The 17,640-nt window shown below is 38.6% G+C and overlaps 1 protein-coding gene across 1 annotated transcript in view; it reads left to right on the top strand.

The window, feature by feature from the left end:
* Nucleotides 1–17,640, top strand: part of LOC134219441 (homeotic protein deformed) — a 49,211-nt gene that overhangs the window by 8,974 nt on the left and 22,597 nt on the right. Inside the window, exon 2 of the mRNA XM_062698173.1 lies at nucleotides 6,823–6,923. Coding sequence (XP_062554157.1) covers nucleotides 6,823–6,923 — 101 coding nt within the window. The remainder of the gene's footprint in view (nucleotides 1–6,822; nucleotides 6,924–17,640) is intronic.

The raw sequence follows: 17,640 nt of genomic DNA, 5'->3' as shown, positions 1-17,640 counted from the left end.
GTGACAGGACTCCATCCCCGACTCGCTAAACCGTTTCCATTGCCGCCAAGCCCATCATCCCTTCGGAACAACCAGAAAGTAATGCTTCAAAGGGGGGCCAGTGCACAACGCATCTTCGAGGTTAGCTGCGTGTCCTTGCAGCATCGAACATCGTGACTCGCTTTTTTAGAAGAACACCATGGTATCGTGCCAGCGCATTGCCGGCTTTCCAGGTGGCCTTACCACGCCCTATGTCCTTGGAAGGTGGGAAGGGTCGACTTCGCGCCTGCTTCCCTTTGCACGACTGGTATCAAGAATGATGATGCCGCGTGCACCCCAAATTGACCTCTCTGCGATAGGGGTCTATTCGCTAGCACACAGAGGGACTTGCGGACGCGGTGCCTACGCCTGCCCCAGCCTTGACGAGGACCCCTTTCCGTCCTCGGGCTCGGAACCCGCCCGGTTGACCGACGCCGCGAAAGCGTTGTTCTTCGCGCGGCCACTTATTCGATAAAAGGATCTAGTTCGACTACAGGGCATAACCACCGGTATGACCCATGAAGCCGACTCCGACCACTTCTTATTTGCGCCTGAACTAGCCATCTTTGAGTCCACGCGCCACCTTCTGTGTAGCTCCGAGGCGATTTGGGCGATTGCCGATAAAGCGGCGTTCCAGCCAACTTCATCTTTACACAACCTCCGAACTAGGTTGTCCGGGGTAGTGTCCAGACCACATGTGGCAAGCATGTGCTCACGCATTGCGCGAAAACGTGGGCACACGAACAACACGTGTTCCGCCGTTTCCTCTAAACCTGCGCACACCAAACTCTCGGGCGAGGCCGAGCAAGCCAGCTGCGTTACCTGCACTGTGATTTTGCAGTACGCTTAACCGCCGGGCACTTCAAACCCCCCATGGAAAAACAGTTCAGATTATACCGGGCGATGCTAAAATATTAGACTTGAAATAATTAACAGAACTTGAATTAGTACATCTTTCTTGGAAATGTATAAAGTTGATTTTTTAAATGTGTATAAAGTTCATCACTGATGCAGCAACAAGGAAATGTAATCAAGTTTCATTGCATCTGATTTAGATTGGGTAGTTTGTATTCATGTTTGTATGTAGCCCAAGTTTTTATGTCAAGAGTTTTGAGAAGTGCACGCAGCTCTATTTTTAAAAAATATTTTTCGATTATTACTTATGAAAATGCTTTCAGCGATGATTATCACTAAGCAATTTAAAAAAAACCTGATACACTCATCTAGTGGTGATTATGCCTCGTGCATAAAAAAAATAGTATATCGACTATACACAGATAGAAAAAGTTGTTGAAATTTACACGAAAGTAATGCACATAAAGGGAATGCCAAAAAGAGCGTAATCTTAAACGATATTTTCGCTTGAATGTATGCAATTTGTATTGCATTATGTCACTATTTGGTCGACAAACTGGCATAATGCTATACAAATTGCATACATTTAGGGCGAAATTTATGGAAAAGATTCATGTATGCTCAGAATAATGTAATTTTCCGCGTCTGTATTTCTTACGCGCTGATTAGTTTTCATTATTTTTTTCTGTGTAGCTTCCGAGCCCATAGTGCGATCAAGTCGATTCTATAATAAAGAAAATAATGCAATAGGATTCAGCGTCGAATGCAACCTGCGAGCAAATTAGTTAAGGATAAGTGCCTATGAGTGACACTTTTTCACATGTATTATATTTTGACCATAAGTTCTGATCCCATAGTTTAATCCAACCAATTTTCAAATGGCAACAATGAAACAGGCTTCTGCGTCGAATGCAAGTTGTTACTGTTACGAAAAAATCGGTTCAAGATGAGCTCGTGAAAATTGAGTGACATTTTTTCCGCACACACACATACACACTAGGGTGGCTCAAATTAGTATGGGAAAAACTTTGTTCAATTTTTTTGATGGGCCGCCCTCTTATTCGGTTCTATTTGATGCCTGATGCTCTGGACAAAATTTCAGCCAATCGGTCAACGTTTGGCGGTGCTAAACTGTTGGAAGTTTATATGCAATGTATGAAGAACATCCAAAAACAGTGAATTGCAGTTGGACGGCGCAACTTACGATGAAGAACTATGACACTCATTCAGATCTTGAAGAATTTAATACAGAATGTTATGCAGAAAACCGCGAGAAGATTAGAGTTTGCCCGGCTAAGTTATTAGCATTTCTCTGAAGTGGGGTTTGAGCAAATTTCGTTTCTTTTACCTTTGAAAAGAAATAAATTCACCCCTACAACACTCCAGTAAAATGCTAATAACTTTGCGTAATAAACTCTAATCTTCTCGCGGTTTTCAGCATAACATTCTGTATTTTATTTTACAAGAACTGAATGAGTGTCATGGTTCTTGATCGTAAATTGTGCCGTCCAACTGCAAATCACTGTTTTTGGATGTTTCTGCATACATTTGTCCATATAAACTTCCAACGAGTTTAGCACTGCCCAAACGTTGACCGATTTGGCTGAAATTTTGTCCAGAGGCTCAGGACATCAAATAGAACCGAAAAAGAGGGCGGCCCATCAAACAATTTGAAAAAGTGTTTTTTAAGCTACCCTAATACACACGAACACACCCACAGACATCACCTCAATTCGTCGAGCTGAGTTGATTTGTATATAACATTATGGGTTTCCGGGCCTCCAATAAAAAGTTTTTTTTTTTGAGCGGACATACATATAGCCTCATGGTTTGCAGAAATCGCTCTCAATAGATAACGAACAACAATAAATGAAAAGCAAAAACTGTTCTGAATCATAACAAGCCATGATAACAAACTTATCAAACTTGTATGCAAGTGTATGAATACGATAGGTAGCCCTTGTTTTCTGGAACGTTCTGGAAAACGTGACTGGTGTTCTCGAATGTATGAATTAAATCAAGGTGCATTTTTGCTGGTTCACGAAATCGGGAACGCTTTTTTTGCGTGTATACCGTAATCAGGATCTCACTGCTATTAATCCTGATGTGCCGGTTGGCACTCGTGTTGGGCTTGTGCGCTTTGAGCGGCACACGGTCGCTTTTCAGTCAATATAAAGCCGTACATGGTGCAATACAAGATACTAAATTGGAGACGATATAGATACACGATATACATACATGTTGTATGGAGAAGCACCTATATCCCCTCCACTTCAACAGCCTACACGATACCATATACTTTCATGTGTTGACTGGGTTTGATAGGGCCCGCCAGCTTTTTGCAGAGGTTCAACAGAGCCCACTGTCAAACCCCACCATATCCTAGGCAGGCCCCCTAACTCGCAGTGGCCATGGGGAGGGGTCGTCAAGCCCTTGGACAGAGTCCCTGCTGCCCCCCAAAGAAAAGTAAATGAAGAAAATTTTCATTCAGTTTCTTCTATTCGACAAACGCACACGCTTTTTTATTTCGATCTCCGTTTTCCACGTGTCTGGTTTTCAGGTTATGGGCTCAGCCAGCACTAGCCTCACGAAAAGTGTGCGACCGTAATTTTTTTTTCCTGTAAGGCCTGCGATCGGAAAAGTTGTCGGCGGCAATCAGTGACGATGCTGTTAGGAGGAGAAGAAGAAAAGCTTCTAGCAAAGCGTCTCAAGTGTAAATCTGTCCTCGTTCGCAACATCGCAGACTCGCAGTTGGAGTATATAAAAGACAAGCGTACTCCAGCCGAAATTTGGAACACTCTCGAGACCCCTTTTGCCCGGAAAGGAATATCCGAGCAATTTTACTTAATGAAGAGGATGTAGGCAATGAAATTGAGTGAAGGAACGTCGATACAAGCACACTTGTTATTATTCGACCGGCTGGTCCGAGACCTGTATTTGGCCGGAATCAAGTTACACGAGAGCTTGGTAGTGTTCTACCTCTTTCAAACGATGCCGAAGTCTTATGACCAACTGGTTACGATGCTTGTGACCCTCTCAACGGAGCAATTTAGACTTGATTTTGTGAAAGCACGTCTGTTAAGCGAAAGCATTAAGCGAGAGAACCGTGAGAATGATGGTGGGAACGAAGTATCTACTGCGTTTGCAAGTAAGGGCCGAAAAGTTAATTCCAAGTGCCATACCTGCGGCAAACTGGGACACAAACACGTCGACTGTCCCCAGCAAAAGAATTCGGACACAACACGATACGGAAAGTCGACGAAGAAGCAATACAAGGAAAAGGCACATATCAGTGAATCGGAAGTGACATTCATCAGCAGCTGCGTATAGGCGATGAAAAATTTGATTCAGGTCAGGTTCTCCGAAGTCACCACAAGAGCAAAGTGGACATTGTCGCCCATATCGGGAAGCGACAAGTTAACTGTGTAGTGGACAATGTTTTGTATGTTCCTGGTCTGAACTACAATAATTGTAATAATAAATTATTTATTTTCAATCCGCCGATGTGGCGAGCGCGGTATGGAAGTGGTATTTACTAAGAACTCAGTCGTAATCAAACGGAACGATAAGGTGTTATGTACCGGGCGTCGCAAATAGAGATAATGTTAAATGTGGATGTGAAGAAAGTGGTGAATTCGGAGAGCCTGACGACAGTGCGATTGATGGACGAAGTAGAGCTGTGGCATAGAAGATATGGCCACATTGGTAAAAGTGGACTCTTTAAACTTATTAGTGAAGATATGGTAAAAGGAATTTCACTGAAAAATTCAAACGTGCAACCCAATCGGGTTGTACGCAAAAGTGACGTAGGACTACGTAACTATTCAAAATTGATGGTGTATGCCATGATTATTAGTGTCTTTTTATTAACATTGAGCAAACTGCTCAGAGCACAACTGAATTCCCAGTTTATCCAACTAGGTTTATGCAACTTTCCTTAGAATACGAATTCGTACAAATTGCCTACTGCTATTGCTAATACTAATACTTATGAGTAAGCACTAAGAGTAAGAGTTATGCTAAATTTGAAGAAATATACCCTAGTTGTTTATGTGCTGTGATGTGCATTTGCGGTTTGGATGCTTCACAGGGAAGAATTTAGTTTGTATTAAATTGGACTGGTTTTGGTGCCCTTCGAGGTCCCAATTTGACCATGCTTTGTTTCGAATATCCTTCGTGACGTCCTGGGGTGGTATTGGTATGTCATGCTTCTGCTGGTTTCGTGCTGATTTAGCTAGGTTATTAGCTAGATCATTTCCGCTGATGCCACAGTGTCCGGGAACCCAACAGAGAATGATGTCCTTGCCCTCGACGTTTCATTCCACGCTTGGTAGGAGATAAATTTGTTCCTTGCAGCAACTCCGTGTGCGTGGTGCTGATATTGTCTTGTGATGAGTTCCTTGAAATGTGTTAGTACAACGTTCTCATTTGTACCATCTTAAATTCTCTTCTTCAGTCGATCTTCGACACATGGGAGTTTTGCATTCCATGCTCGGTTGGATGTTCTTAAAGAACAGTGTATGTTCGGCCAGTTGTTTTGTGGAGAAAGCTTCTCGCTCTTGTTACTAGCGGATAATTTACAGCATAAGGGTCATTTCCTACTAATCGTACAGTTAGTTGTGCTACTGCCGAGTGAAAAGGTAGCCAGCATTAGCCATAATGGAGGTATTTGGACTGGATACGAAGGCACCGGAAGATGCCCGATCTACTTAGTTGTAGGTATGTCATAGTATTCGTTTTAGATCATCGATTTTGTTGCTGGTTAATCCCAAAACAAAGTTTCGTTACCAAGTTACCAGCGCTCATCCTGCTTTCAGCAGTGTTGAGTCATTTCGATACGAAAATTATTTTAAGCTTTTAGTGGAATGTATTTACTTGTCATAAGGCGAGTTTGTACAATTCCATTTAATTTCACTACTTTATTGTACCTTTGACGATCTTACTGTTGAGGTCGAAATACGGAGCTCAACAGTAAGATCGTCGTCAGTGTCTCGTACTTGACTCGACTAGTCGTTTTTGCCTTTCTCGTACAACAAAGCTGTACCGAAAGGCTATAATTTCACTCCGAAAACGAATTTTTTATAGAAGCTTCGGAGACCCATAGTGTTATATACCATTCGACTTAGCTCGACGAGCTGAGCGAATGTCTGTCTGTCCGTGTGTATGTGTGTGTGTGAGTGTGTGTGTGTGTGTATCACTACTCGGTGAATTAAGTTGGTTTTTTTTGTAAGGTGACTGAGGTTGTTTCCTATTATTTAGTAATTCTATGAACCCATTATTCTTTGGCCAATATTGGAGCAATAATTATGTGACTTCTTCAAATTATTATCGACTAAAGTTTCTTTCTTTCAATCATACATTCGACGTAACGTCATTCGACGAAATGTACAAAGAATATTCGTTCAACAATCTGCTTTCGACTTAATTTCAAATCAACCAAATGTTCAACGGGGTAAATATCGATTCGACGTAATGTCCTTTTGACCAAACGTCGTTCAACTAAATGCTGCTTTCTACCAAATGTCCTACGTCTCTAGTGGACTAAAAATTTGTTTTCGACTAAATGTCCAATCGACCCAATGTCCTTTCGACTAAATGTCATTCAGTAAAATATCTTTGGACAAAATGGTATAGATTCTTCTCACGTCTCTAACAATTGATTTTCAACTTAATGTCCATTCTTTCGACCATATGTCATACGACTGAATGTCATTCGAAGAAATGTCTTCCAATTCTAAGGTCGCTCCTCAAGACTCGTCGCAGAACTGCCCGTATGTAGTAACTATACACAAAAGTGATAGAATCTATTAAAATAAGAACGCTTTTGGAATTGAGGATTATATCTGTAGATTTTAAATAACAAATGTTGCTATGTTAATTCTTCTTTATTCAGTGAACCTGAATGCACGTACAACATTAATTTGCTGTTATCGATTTATTTCTTTTCAGGTTTGAAATTGGATAGACGGATAGAGGAAGCAGTACCTGCTGGACAGCAACTGCAAGAACTAGGAATGAGACTGAGATGTGACGATCTTGGATCTGATCAGGTAAACAATAATATTTGATATCAATGTAGTTCTCCGTTAGGTAATTAACTAACAAAACAACATGTTGTGTTTCAATTTTAGTAAGTGATCATAAAACTATTATTATCATGTTGTTGTTCGCCATCCATGTATGATAGAAACACCTAACAGACAAATAGAAGCAACCTGACGAATTTACCAAGTTAATAGTGAAAATTGAATCTATTTCTGGAAAATCAAATACATTTGGTGTGCAAGGAAGCTTACAAGGTGGAAGCTTTGTACCTATATATATTATATGACTGCATGCAAAGTGTTCGTACATGGCCTAAATAGCGGAAGTAACAGCATATTTTCGCCTGGAATTGACATATTCGCTTCATGAGTAAGAAAAATGCATCCTATTCAATGGACCCTAAATCCCCCAAAAACAAAAAAACAAATGTAGTTCAAACTGTTTTTTATGTTCTTTATTAAAGTGATTTGTTGAAAAAAGCAAGGCATTGATTGCTGGTCAGACAACGTTAAACTTCTAATTATGTTAACCCGATTTCTCCCAAAAATTGCTGTAGGGTATAGAGCTTGCTGACGTTTGATCATCTTTCTCTTGTACGCGCACAGAATGGATAGGATTTGTTTGCATCGGGAAACGCTTCGGAAGCGTTTCCCGATTAAAACAAATCCTATCTCCTCCGTTCGCGTGCAAGAGAAAGATGATTAACGTCAGCAAGCCTTATAAGGCTCAAACCTTAGCCTATTATGCTGTGGCTGAGCACATTTATCGATATATTCATACTTATTTACGATTAAAGGTTGCATGAAGAAGAAGAAGTCGAAGGATGATATTTGAAAAATAACCTTTACACACAAAAAAAAATCGTTGGTAAATGTAAGAGAATCATTGGTAATTTTAAGAAAATGCGTTAGTGATTTTCAGTAGAAAGTAAACAGTTGTTAAAAATACCAATTTAAGAATCTTATTTCAATTGGAAACAATTTCTTTTTAAATTGAATAGCGCGCTTGTCAAATTAAAATTTTTGCAGTTGTCTCGAAAACTTAATATGCTTTTAAATTAATAAGTTTATTGTTAAATCCAGAATCGGTTTCCCTGCTTCCTTTTGTTTTTCATTTGTCAAAATTTCGCATGTAATAAATTAATGAGCATTTTGTATACATTTTAAAATTGTTTATTTCCCGATTAATATACATATAGGCTTTGTTCCACGGATTCAGTATGTACCGAAATTTTTCCGATTTCAGGAAAGGTTAAGTGAATCGAATGCAATCGAAGTAGGATCGTATGGAGCTTCATGCATTCGTAGAACTCCTTGGGGACCAACAGAGGCGATTGCTGATATAAAATCACATGAATTTCTGCTTTGCGACAGCTTCTGGACCGTCCGATAGGGAAACGTTCGAGGCCAGAACATCCTTCCGTGTTAGTGCTCTTTGTCCCAGATAAACAACATTAGCATCCTTCCGACTCGTTGCCGTCCAGTCCGATCGATGTGCTGTACAAACCTGGTGCAGGTGGCTGAAGTACGAAAATAATAATCAATATTTAAAAAGGGTCGCTATCTCATTAACTCACCTGAAAATGCTCCTTCATGTTGCGCTCCATAATGGCGAAGAGATTGCTTTTCTCGCTTCGGCTCTACCTTTTGCTGGCCCAACGAAAAAATTACAACCGGGCATCATTGAAGTCCTCAAAAAAGGTCAAAATCGCGTCAATTTGAACCGTGCGGATTTTTCTTCCATCGAACTCTCTCAGCGTCCTTCGTGTAAAATCCAGAGATTTCCAATGATCTCTGCCACGCCAAGCGTTCATCCCTGTGTCGTCGACAGGATCCTAACCTGGAAACTCCTTTGTTTTTGTCACTATCTGATCGCACCAACGTTTCACCTTGTGGGTCTCATTCACCACCAGCAGCTTCGTCCACCAGGAAGTTGTTCCGTTGTACTCCGGTGAGTTGATATTCGCCAGAACCACCTGGTGCGTAACGTTGAAAATCCGGAGCTATACCGATTACGCGATAGTCACGATTGAAAAAACGATGAGATGCAGAAAACTTGTTTCTATAGCCTGTGCTGCCAAACTCAAATAAAACAGCAAGCTCATTTGAAAGTTTTTGAACTTTCATTTGCAAAATAATATCCTTCAATATTACAAGTTTTAGTCAAAAATTTCTTACTGAAATTAAATATTTTATTCTCAATTTAATTATTTTACAATTCAAAAGTACCAAATCTGCACGACTTTTATTTTGAAAGTACAAAATTTTTAAAAGCACAATTATTTTTTTCTCTGTGTATGAAACGTTAATCAACGATAACGGTAACGCTCTCCGTTAATTTAACGTTAACGGCTGCGTTATTTTACACGTTAATGAGCTGTTAGAACTCAAATTTCAATGAAGACTGCAACTTTTGCAGATTTTGTTCTCTTACTGGCATGAGTTTTTGTTTGTCAACATATGTAAAATTTTGACATGAGGCGATTTGATATACAACTGAATTTTACAAATAAATTTAAGATCATGTAAAATTTGCTTTCCAATAATAGAACATCATTATTCATCTACGTTCATTAGTCAGATGATGGAAATTTGTAACAAGATAACAATGTATTTTAAAAGGGACTAGGAGACCCGTCGAACTTTGTTTCGCCTAAAATTGATTTATTCTCTGATTAGTTCTCAAGTTATGCAGAAATTATATGGGAGCACCCCTTTCCAAAGAGGGGAGGGGTCTCGTACCATCTTAAGAAGCTTCCCCGGCCCCAAAAACCTCGGCATACACATGTTTGAGCTGATCGGTTCAATGGTTTTCGAGTCTATAAGATTCAGACAAACAGAAATTCATTTTTATGAATACAGATTTTATCAAATTATCGATATTATTAACTCATAAACCCAGATTTTGTATTTAATGTAAGATGTAGCCATCAAACTGTATTCATGACATAACGATATGCCCAGTGAAAGATCTTTTTCGCTTAGTATTTTCAATGAATGCAATAAACTGATACACTTTTCTTATATTCATGTATTTCGCAGAACTGTATTGTATTTTCATTTCTAGAAGTTGTCAAGTTTGGTATCCACGAATGCATCTAACACCAGCAGCCTACACCTATGTTTTAACTGCTCGCATATTGAGTGAGCTCCTGAAGGTGTACAAGTTGTCATTTCATAAGTTCCAACAGCAAGTTATTTTTCCATGATAAACCTTGATCTGACTTGAAAGGGAATATTAATAAGACTGTCATTGGCTTTTTTTTTGGTGAACTATGATTGAAAATGATAAAAATTATGACCCATGGATACCGCATTGGCTTTTTTTCCCCTGTTCGGGTGTGCCACTGCGACCAGTTATTAGATCTATTGTAGCGACCGCATTGGCTTAGAAACGTCCTGATTGTTTATTGGGCAGGAGCTAAAGAGAAAAGTAACGAGCAGATTATCGATGTCCGTTGACGTTGAATCAACGCATCCCGTTAACATTAACGTTACAATCCAAGTAGTTCAACGCAATGCCGTTGACGTTGAACCAAGAGAAAATTAACGACAACCGCGTTAATCGTTGATTAACGTTAACAACCCTGTTCCACACTGATATTCTTCCCTCCCCCCTTCATACGGGAGCTTGGAAGAAGGAAGGTAGTGCGATATGTGCCATTACAATTATTGCCCTCCGCTCGCATTCAAATCGACTTCTTTAAAACATTCTTCATGGGTGCCGTATACTAACGGAACTATAAAATTTATACTTTCGCCTCTAAATCTATCATGAACATGTACGTCTAAAAGAGCTTAATATATTTTTCTGATGTACGTCTAAGTTTGGAAGATGATATGACCATTTCCATATCAACATTAAACTGTTTTTGAACAAATTTGCACCGAATCTTTTGATTTCTTCAATACAGATCAATAGGTTTTGGCAAAACTCCAAAACTCAACATCCTGAGGCACTTCTAGTTTGAAAACTGCAAGCAGTACTTCATAATTGCTCTTCAAAGTGCAAAGTGCAGTTCCTCAAACAAACGAAAAATTCTTCATACACTTCCGAAAAAAAAAATCGAATTTTTTGCCAGAATACGTATTTTTGAACGAGGATTCAGAATATATGAAAATCTCATCTCAATAATAATGTGATTTTTATCCGTTCATCTAATGTGCGAAAATATGTAAGTCCATTCCAAAAACTACTTTATTGGGCAAAAGAAAAATCTCTACCTGCCTACTTCAGTGGTTGCTAAAAAACCGAGCCACAGCAATTTTTCACGCAGGTTTATTGCGTTTATCAGCTGCAGAAGTGCATGAATTTTATCGGAGTTTTATATATTATTGAAAAAATTGTAAAATGCATTCAAAATTCATTCATTAATAAATGTTATTAAATTAAATTTAGCCGTTTTCAGTATTTATGCCAAAGTTTTGGCTACTTGACAGATCTTTTGCTTGATTAGCTGCTGTTTTTGACAGTTCGATTGGCGGCACATACCTATCCACGTTTCTCTTATAAAGGCCTATAGTATTGTCAGATTTTCTGGATATGATACACTGCGCGGCGTTTGTAGTGTTCCCAAATGGGTACTTGCACAAAACTTTTTTTTTTTTTGTTTTTTTTTTTTGTATCTTTATTAAAGAGACTTTCAGCCCGAGGCTGGCTCGTCTCCGATTGCACAAAACTTCACGCGGCGAATGACTGTCAAAAGGTACGGCCGCGCCAAACGATACACCGCAATGCTATTCACCCATAAGAATCAAGTAAACGGGGTGCAGATTGCGCGGCGGTACCTTTCAGGAAAGGTTCGCCGCGTGCAATTTTGAGAAAATCAGGCAATATTAGGTATTCAGTCTGTTTGACCTACACACAAAATTCTATTTAACGAGCTGGGTTATCAAATTACCGATTTTTCAACAGATGAGCTCTCGGTAGCCACTTCAGTAAAATGTTTTTGAAACACTGAGGTTTCGGTTCTGCATCCCCGATGGCTGAATCAATAACAAATTTGCAAAACGACTTATCTGCTTTCGTAAACATAAATTCAAACATCGATTTGACGAATTTGATAGCACTCGATTTTTTAGCGATTCACAGGAGCAGTCTGAACAAATTGACGCTTGCATCCATTTCTCGCAAAAAAAAAAAAAAAAAATTTCGTCTTGAAAATCTATTTAGCTGCCCGGATAAAAATGTACTATTGGTTCAATAATGTAAACAATTGAATTACCATACAATATACGGTGTACAATAGGATACATTGTTTCTTGATGGTTGCGTACATAAGATTCATACATTTATTCATAGCGCCAAATATGCATTTTTTCCCTTTAAATTGCATTGTTGAACAGTAAAGCTGTCACTACTGAGAAATCAAAAATCGTATTGTTTTACTATACAAATACAATACAATCCATTGTATTTTTAACAGTTTTGTTTGGATATTTAAACAATATATTAACCATACACTCTATTGTGTGACGAAAAAAATGTGTGGAAAAATCTCAGATTTTGTATAGTAACGATACTTAACAACCCGTACACGGAGACGAGCCAGCCTCGGGCTGAAAGTCTCTTTAATAAAGACACAAAAAAAAAAAAAAAAAAAAACAACCCGTACATTCTATTGCGAAATCTTCATTTACATTTGAGTAAATGGTTCATAACAATGCATTCTAATGTATTTCTATGGTTTCATCTACAATATAATCTATTGCCAATTTAATGTTATTAATAGTAGTGTTACAATAAATTGTATTGTTATTCTACTGTATTTTTTATTCGGGTGTACTTTCCATGACTAAAAACAACAACGGAGTAGTTTCTTCACATGTTTCGAAAAAAGCGGAAAAATAATGACAATAATTGGCAAGGTTGCCAGTTTTTGACATTCTGCAAATGTCAATGTCAAAAGTGTGCCTCAGTGTGCCACATTGTAAATTGTTCATTGTTGATTCACTGTGTTCCAACACACGGTAAAAAACCCAGATTAATCCACCTAGCAGTGATGGAGCCTTTCTCGTGAGTTATAAAAATAGTATTTTGGCCATAACATTTGAGCCCATAGTCCGATATAACCAATTTTCAATAGGAAACAATGGGACAGGATTTCGCGTTGAATGCAACTTGTTGCGAGCAAATCGATAAAGGATAAGTGCCTGAAAAATGAGTGACATTTTTGCATAGTTTTGCGCACACACACACACATACATACATACACACATACACACACACACACGCACACACAGACATCACCTCAATTCGTCGAGCTGAGTCGATCGGTATATAACACTATGGGTCTCCGGGCCTCCTATAAAAAGCTCATTTTCGGAGCGAACATATAGCCTTTACGTATACTTTGTATACGAGAAAGGCAAAAAATGGCATATTGTACTCAGCGATCACCCCTTGGGAAAAACTATTAAGATCTTGTATTAGCTTCTAAATGATCGGGACGTAACCCGGGCAGAAGGCATGAACAGAATAACGAAACATGAAATGGACTTGATTGATATAAGAGATAAAAGAACAGCCAACAATATCAAAAATTTGCACCGAAATATCATTTCAATATCAAGATATGTTTTGGATAAGAACAAGCCAATAGCACATGATATTGATTACTTCTTACAAATAGCATAAGTTGATCTCCTCATGATGTTTTAGGGCAAAATTTAGATATTTTCGTCTGATCTTTTATCTCTTATATCAATCATGTCCATATCTCATTTTGCTATCTTATCAAGATTTGATATTATTGAGCTATTTTCGTCTGCTCGGGAATGAGAGCAGTATTAATTTTCTAAAACATTAAGGTATTTTAAGGACACTCCTCACGGAATCCAAGTTTCAAAGTGCAAACAGTAAACAAAACTTACTTTTAGAATACCCGGATAAAATTGTACTATTGGTTCAATAGTGTAAACAATTGAATTACCATACAATGTACGGTATACAATAGGATACATTGTTTCTTGATGGTTGCACAGATTGTATTAACACTGAGGATACAATACATCAACATATTTCTCTAATGTAACAATACTTACAATTGTTTTTTAAACGTTTTCGTACATAATATTCATATATTGATAACTTTTGAAACGTTTCTTTACATTGCATATACACTTTATAACAATATTTGCCTCATAGCGCCAAATATGCATTTTTCCCTTTAAATTGCATTGTTGAACAGTAAAGCTATCACAACTGAGAAATCAAAAATCGTATTGTTTTACTATACACTACCAAAAATCCACACATTTTTATTGGCAAAAATCCATAGATTTAAGTTATGATGTAAATAAGCGCACACATAACCATTCTTCACGCAAACCACTTTTAAAATATATATCGAAATAAACTTTATGTGTGGTCACGAATAAGCAATAATTTGATTTATGTGTGGATCCATATCGATTATATTAGAGTGGCGCTATTGCAAAAAATTATAATCGCGACACATATATCCTATATAGTTATTTTTAGCAGTGTACAAATACAATACAATCCATTGTGTTTTGAACAGTTTGGTTCGGATATTTCAACAATATATTAACCATACACTCTATTGTGTGACGAAAAAAATGTATGGAAGAATCTCAGATTTTGTATAGTTACGATATTTAACAACCCGTACATTCTATTGCGAAAACTTCATTTACATTTGAGTAAATGGTTCATAACAATGCATTCTAATGTATTTCTATGGTTTCATTTACAATATAATCTATTGCCAATTTAATGTTATTAATAGTACACTACTAAAAATCCACACATATTTATTGGCAAAAATCCATAGATTTTACTTATGATGTATATTGGCGCACACATAATCATTCTCCATGCGAACTACTAATAAAATATATATCCAAATAAACTTTATGTGTGGTCTCGAATTAGCAATTATTTAATTTATGTGTGGTTTTATATTGATTATATTAGGATGGAACTATTGCAAAAATTTATAACGGCGACACATATATGTTACAATAGTGTTACAATAAATTGTATTGTAATTCTACTATATTTTTTATTCGGGTATACTTTCCGGAATCGCCGAACGACCTGACGGACCCAGATTATTTGACCGTCTGGAAAACAGTGGCGGAATAAATATCCTACAGGGATTGGCAAAACATAATTTTATCTTAATATTTACACAATAGAGACAAGTGAATTGAGCAAGTTATAAGGTTTTTAGGTGTATTAATCAGCTGGAGGCATCTTTAATTCACTTCAACGAGAAAATGTTCAACTTCTGGAGCTTATTCTGCATATCAGAGCGCCGTTTTGTGAGGAGTGCAACGTCATCAGTCAATTCGAAGTCGTTTTGGTACTCCTTCTTCTCCGACATCATGAACGTCCGCACTTACCGCAGTGCGAATATTGAATCCGACCACTACCTCGTTGTAATATGCCTGCGCTCAAAACTCTCAACGATGTACAACACGCATCGAAGTTGAACGCCGCGGCCTAACATTGGGCGACTACAAGACAGTAAATAAAGTTAAAGATATTATCTTTATTTGCGAGGCTTTCAGCCCTAGGCTGGCTCACCTCGGGAAACAACGCTATGTAAAACAGAACGGCACATGGGGAGATCGTTGCTTGTCTTGGGACATGGGTTCCATACCACTAACCAAGCCGTCCACAACCAAAACGTAAGGCAAGAAGATTCACGTATCGATTGTTGTGCTGTTCAATAGATGGTCTCCATGCCTCCCTTCCACACTCTATCATTTAATATTTTTTCGCGCCCTAGCGAACGGCTTTCAATCCAATGATTTTCAATTATCTTTCGATTATCTACTCCCTCATACTTTGAGTAGAACTGACCGATAAAGCCGATAAACAAATCATTCAAACTATAGATCTTCTTCTTCTTCTTCTTATTGGCATTACATCCCCACACTGGGACAGAGCCGCCTCGCAGCTTAGTGTTCATTACGCACTTCCACAGTTATTAACTGCAAGGTTTCTAAGCCAGGTTACCATTTTTGCATTCGTATATCATGAGGCTAGCACGATGATACTTTTATGCCCAGGGAAGTCGAGACAATTTCCAATCCGAAAATTTCCTAGACCGGCACCGGGAATCGAACCCAGCCACCCTCAGCATGGTCTTGCTTTGTAGCCGCGCATCTTACCGCACGGCTAAGGAGGGCCCCGCTAACTATAGATAGTGGAATATATAGATGAGCGAAGATAAATCCCCTGTCTCCAAACGAACTGTCAAACGTGTCTCCAAACGAGCATGACGTCACGATTTCAATGGAAACGTTAAGGGCTGTGACGTCATATGCGCGTGTGCACGGGCAAAAAAATCGACTCAGCCATGCTTTCGCTCATCTATAGATTCTACTATCTATAATTCAAACCATATGCAAAAAATCTCCAGCACAGCCAAACTACGTGGAACAGTAATTTAAATGAGTGTTGTTTAAAAATTATTGATCTTTTTGCGCTTTGGAGTTATTTGGAATCATTTCACACAGTAAAAATTCCGACAAGGGAAATGGAGTTTGAAATGGAGGAAATGGATTGGAGTTTAGAGCATCCAAAAAGATGTAAAATTAAACGAACTCTCATTCATTTTTCAATTGCTGTAAAAATATGTCAATATGAATTTATTTTTCCATCAACAAAACTTTATTTCCAAACGAGCGTGTAAATTTAAACCTGCGCATTAGTTAAGTGTCAAAACACATGGTGGCAGCGTGCGTTGCGTTTAGTTACTCTGGAAAGTAGGGATTTTTTGTCACAAATAACCCTTTCAAGCTAAGGATAAACGATGTTGAATAACTACGTTGATGGTTAGCATTAGCATTAGCATTGAGCATTTTGCACTAATTCGTAGGTGGTATAAGTCAAGACTAGTGTACGAGAGTAGCATCACTTTCATCCGTTACCACAGATATTGATTTGGGACTAATCACTATCTCTTAGATGAAAGCAATGCGCCTTCCAATAGTCGAGATCTGTCCTGGCCACGTCCTTGCGAATGCTGAGGAAAGGGAAGGATGGTTAGTTAGACACCTAAAGCCTGTCCACGTTAAATTTCGGACACCCATCTGATAAAGCGATTTTTGAAAATTTTCACAAACCACTGAGACGAACAATTTACATGACAGCTGAATCTTTCTGCTTCATGTGCTGCTTTCGGCATGTTTTAAACACGCTCAAATTGATAAAATGACAACAAATCAAATTGACATTACCTAAGTGTCCGAAATTTAACGTGAACAGGCTTCACTTAAGAAAGATGCAGAGAACTCTACGACCTCTCATAGGTGCCACGGGAGGTTTTGGGATTGTGTGAAACATAGAAATACAAAGTAGGGAAGGGGTGAGCCTGGAATTGAACCCACGACCTCCTGCTTACAAGGCAGAAGCGGTAGCCACTAGGTCACCGGGCTCGTCTGTTGAACAACTACGTTAATGGTATGCATAAATTGCATGATTGTTCATTTTATAAAATTCATGACTTTCTTATATACTTAGTAGTTTAGTAGTTTTGCAGGCAGCGGGGACTATGTCCAAGGGCTTGACGATCCCTACCCAGGCCATCTGTGTGTTGTGGGGCTTGCCTAGGATATGGTGGGGTTTGACAGTGGGCCCTGTTAAATTCCTATAAAAAGCTGCATGTATCCGCAGGTAGGCCCCACCAAAGCGACCGTGTGTCGCTCAAAGCGCACAAGCCCAAGTCCTGGTGTTAGGAAGGTAGGA

Source organism: Armigeres subalbatus, chromosome 1 (assembly GCF_024139115.2).
Source record: "Armigeres subalbatus isolate Guangzhou_Male chromosome 1, GZ_Asu_2, whole genome shotgun sequence".
Taxonomy (NCBI): domain Eukaryota; kingdom Metazoa; phylum Arthropoda; class Insecta; order Diptera; family Culicidae; genus Armigeres; species Armigeres subalbatus.
The sequence above is the reverse complement of the archived record's forward strand: the minus strand, read 5'-3'. Positions and strand labels throughout refer to the sequence as shown.